This window comes from Eimeria acervulina, genomic scaffold, assembly GCF_000499425.1.
Source record: "Eimeria acervulina Houghton genomic scaffold, Eah_scaff1985, whole genome shotgun sequence".
Classification (NCBI taxonomy): Eukaryota; Apicomplexa; class Conoidasida; order Eucoccidiorida; family Eimeriidae; genus Eimeria; species Eimeria acervulina.
The window spans coordinates 1-3,645 of record NW_013548759.1 but is presented as its reverse complement, the minus strand read 5'-3'; the positions used below and the strand labels follow the sequence as shown (position 1 = coordinate 3,645).

The window sequence follows — 3,645 nt, the reverse complement described above, 5'->3', positions numbered from 1 at the left end:
TGCGAGTATTGTTAGAGAATATATACACAGCATATAAATAAAATAAACCTATATATATATATATCTATATAATATATATATATTATATATATTATATATTATATATATTTATTATAATTGCTTGAACAGGAGCGTCTGCGAGTATTGTTAGAGAAATCGTTTAAAGGGCGTTTGGCGGAGTTTGACGAATTACTCGACAAATTTTTTATGACGTTTTTGTCAAAAGTGTCGTCGCAGTCCACCGAAATCATGAGCGGAAGGTTTGCTGCTGCTGCTGCTGCTGCTCCTGCTGCTGCTGCTGCTCCTGCTCCTGCTGCTGCTGCTGCTGCTGATGATGATGATGATGATTCTGCTGCTGTTGATGCTGCTCCTGACGATGATGCTGCTGTTGATGCTGCTGCTGTCGATGCTGCTGCTGCTGCTCATCCTGCTGCTGCTACTGCTGCTGCTGCTGCTGCTCGTCCTGCTGCTGCTGCTACTGCTGCTGATGCTGCTGCTCGTCCTGCTGCTGCTGCTGCTGCTGCTGCTGTTTAGGAGTTTTTTATATCGGTTCCCTCGTAATGGATTTGCTTCGATGATAAAAACGGGGGCGAAGGGCAGCAACGTAAACTACGCGATGATTTGTGTATTCCTCGGTATGTCTGTCTTTTATTTATTTATTTATTTATTTATTTATTTATTTATTTGTTTGTTTGTTTTGTCTGTTTGTTTTGTTTGTTTTGCTTATTTATTTATTTGTTTATTTGTTTGTTTTGTCTGTTTGTTTGTTTGTTTGTTTTGTTTGTTATGTTTATTTATTTATTTATTTATTTATTTATTTGTTTGTCTTGTTCGTTTTGTTTGTTTGCTGGTTTGCTTGTTTTTGTATTATTACATAAGGCTAATGGTTCAGGGTTTAGGGATATGAGGTTAGGGTTTAGGGTTTAGGGTTTAGGGTTTAGGGTTTAGGGTTTGGGTGCAGGGCAGCAGTCTTTGGAGGGTCGCCGCGTACAGCCGATGAGCAGCGGGAAGTCTCTTCCTGCCTTCGCCCCAGCAGACTTTGGTAGTTTGGCTAGAGGGTTTGTGCTTTCTTCTTTTCTTACAGGTAAACCCTAAACCCTAAACCCTAAACCCTTAATAACCCTAAACCCTAAACCCTTAATAACCCTAAACCCTAAGACCTCTCTGCAGAACGAAGGGTTATGGTTAGGGGTGCGCTGGTTTGACGGTTTTGAATGAAGTCAAAAACCCATGACCTTGCTGCTGCTGCTTCTGCTGCTACGTCTGCTGCTGCTGCTGCTGCTGCTGATGCTTCTGCTGCTACTTCTGCTTCTGGTTTTGCTGCTGCTGCTGCTTTTCCTGCTGCCTCTGCTGCTGCTTCTGCTACTTCTGCTGCTTCTGCTTCTACTTCTGCTTCCGGTGCTGCTGTCGCTGCTGCTGCTGCTGCTGCTGCTGCTGCTGCAGGATTAAGAGAAGAGGAGTTTTATTTTCACTGCATGGCTGGGCGAGAGGGTTTGATTGATACGGCGGTGAAGACAGCCAAGTGCGGTGTACATACACCTCAGCACGTTTATGTTGATGCAGCACCAGCAGCAGATCCACATGTTTGCTACTGCTGCTACTCCTGATGCTGCTGCTGCTGCTGCTGCTGCTTCTGCTGCTTCTGCTGCTGCTGCTGCTACTGCTGTTGGTTGTGTCAATATTTATACATGAATAATACATCATTAAATAGCGTATGTTTTTTCTGTCTTTGTTTGTTTAATTGTTTATTTATTGTTTATTTAGGTCGGGTTATTTACAACGCTCTTTAATAAAATCTTTAGAGAGTTTGCATATAGCATATGATGGATCTGTAAGAGATACAGACGGCAGCATTTTACAGTTTGTTTACGGGGACGATGGCTTAGACCCGGTGCATGCAAATGCTTTATCAAATATGCAGTAAGACATTATATATATATATTATATATTGTATATATTATATATATATCTTTATTCTATTATATTTTACTTCTCTTTGTTTTGTTTTGTTTTGTTTTGGCTTGTTTGTTTTGTTTTTATATTTATTTTCATGCTTTGTTTAGACCCTGGACATGCAGATGCTGTATTATATATGCAATTATTGCTTTTGTTATTTATTATGTTTATCTTTGTTTTATTTTATAAGTCTTTAACTTATTTTAGTTTAGTTTGCATTGCTTTATTTACTTTGTTTTATTGTTATTTGCTCGTTAATTTAATTGTATCATTAGCATTTGCTTATATATATATATATATATATGTTTATATATATATATATATATATGTTTATATATATATATATATGTTTATATATGTTTATATATGTTTATATATGTTTATATATGTTTATATATGTTTATATGTTTATTTGTTTGTTTGTTTCTCTCTTTATTTGTTCATATTTGTTTGTTTGTTTGTGGCTTTGTTTATATATTTGTTTATTTGTTTGTTTGTTATAAACTTTGTGTTTATTTCTTTATTATTTATTTGTTTGTTTTTATTGATAATAATAATAAACAAATAAAATAACGAAGAAATATTACTATACATATTATTATTATTATTATTATTATTATTAATTATTATTATTATTATTTTTATACGCTTTGCTTGTTTCTTTGTTTGAATTGGAGTGTACATGCATGCAGCTGTGTCTTTATTGATATATAAAAGAAGCAGATTAATTTTTATTTATTTATTTTTAATTGTTTTGTTGCAGACTTCTTACAGGAAACCCATATTTATTGAAGTGGTTAAATAAACCCCCTCCTCAAGTTGAGATGTGCATACACCGCAACGTCTCTGCATATTCTTCTGTTAAATTCACACAAGAAAAAGAAGAGCAAGCAACAACAGCAAAAGATAAAAACAAACAAATGCTAAAATATTTAAAGACCATGGAAGCGCAGCCTTTCAACTCTCCTCTCTCTGCTATCGGGGCTACCAACTACTTATTCGAACAGAAGCTTAGAGAGGTAACAAGGGTTTAGGGTTTAGGGTCTAGGGTTTAGGGTTTACAGGTCAGGGCAGAGGGAGGGCCTAGGGCGGAGAATTGAGAGTCTAGGGTTTAGGTTTTAGGGTTTAGGGTTTAGGGTTTAGGGTTTAGGGTTTAGGGTTTACGCGCCCTAAGTGCGGCCTGCCCCAAAACTGCTTCCTGAAGACGTCGCTGTTCCAGCCAGTGCAGCATTGAGGGCTTAGGGTTTAGGGTTTAGGGTTTAGGGTTTAGGGTTTAGGGTTTGTTGTGATCAGGTGGTGGCTTCTGCGTGTGAAGATTACGCGCGCACCCGCCGGTGGCTTTCTCATTCCAGTACAAGCAAGAAGAAGCAGCAGCAGCAACAGCAGCAGCAGCAGCAGCAGCAGGATTATAGATCGGGTTTAGCAGCAGAAGAGCTTGAATTGCTGCTGCGTGTTGCATATCACCGCCGCTGCATGCAGCCAGGAGAGGCTGTCGGGGTAATTGCGGCCCAGTCAATTGGAGAACCCGCAACCCAAATGACCCTCAACACTTTCCACTTGGTCCGTTCAGGGTTTGGGGTTTAGGGTTTAGGGTTTAGGGTTTAGGGTTTAGGGTTTGGCGGGTATGGATGCGAAGGAACCACAGAAACGGAGGCTCACGGAATATATATATATATATATATATATATA

The 3,645-nt window shown here is 38.4% G+C and overlaps 1 protein-coding gene across 1 annotated transcript; it reads left to right on the top strand.

The window, feature by feature from the left end:
• Positions 1–2,897: 2,897 nt before the first annotated feature.
• EAH_00064410 (DNA-directed RNA polymerase , related) lies at positions 2,898–3,516 on the top strand (the record flags this gene model as incomplete). The annotated part of the gene is made up of 2 exons (XM_013392965.1): positions 2,898–2,975; positions 3,250–3,516. Coding segments are annotated over 2 exons (345 nt in total), but the record flags the coding sequence as incomplete, so codon positions are not given.
• Between the last annotated feature and the right edge of the window lie 129 nt (positions 3,517–3,645).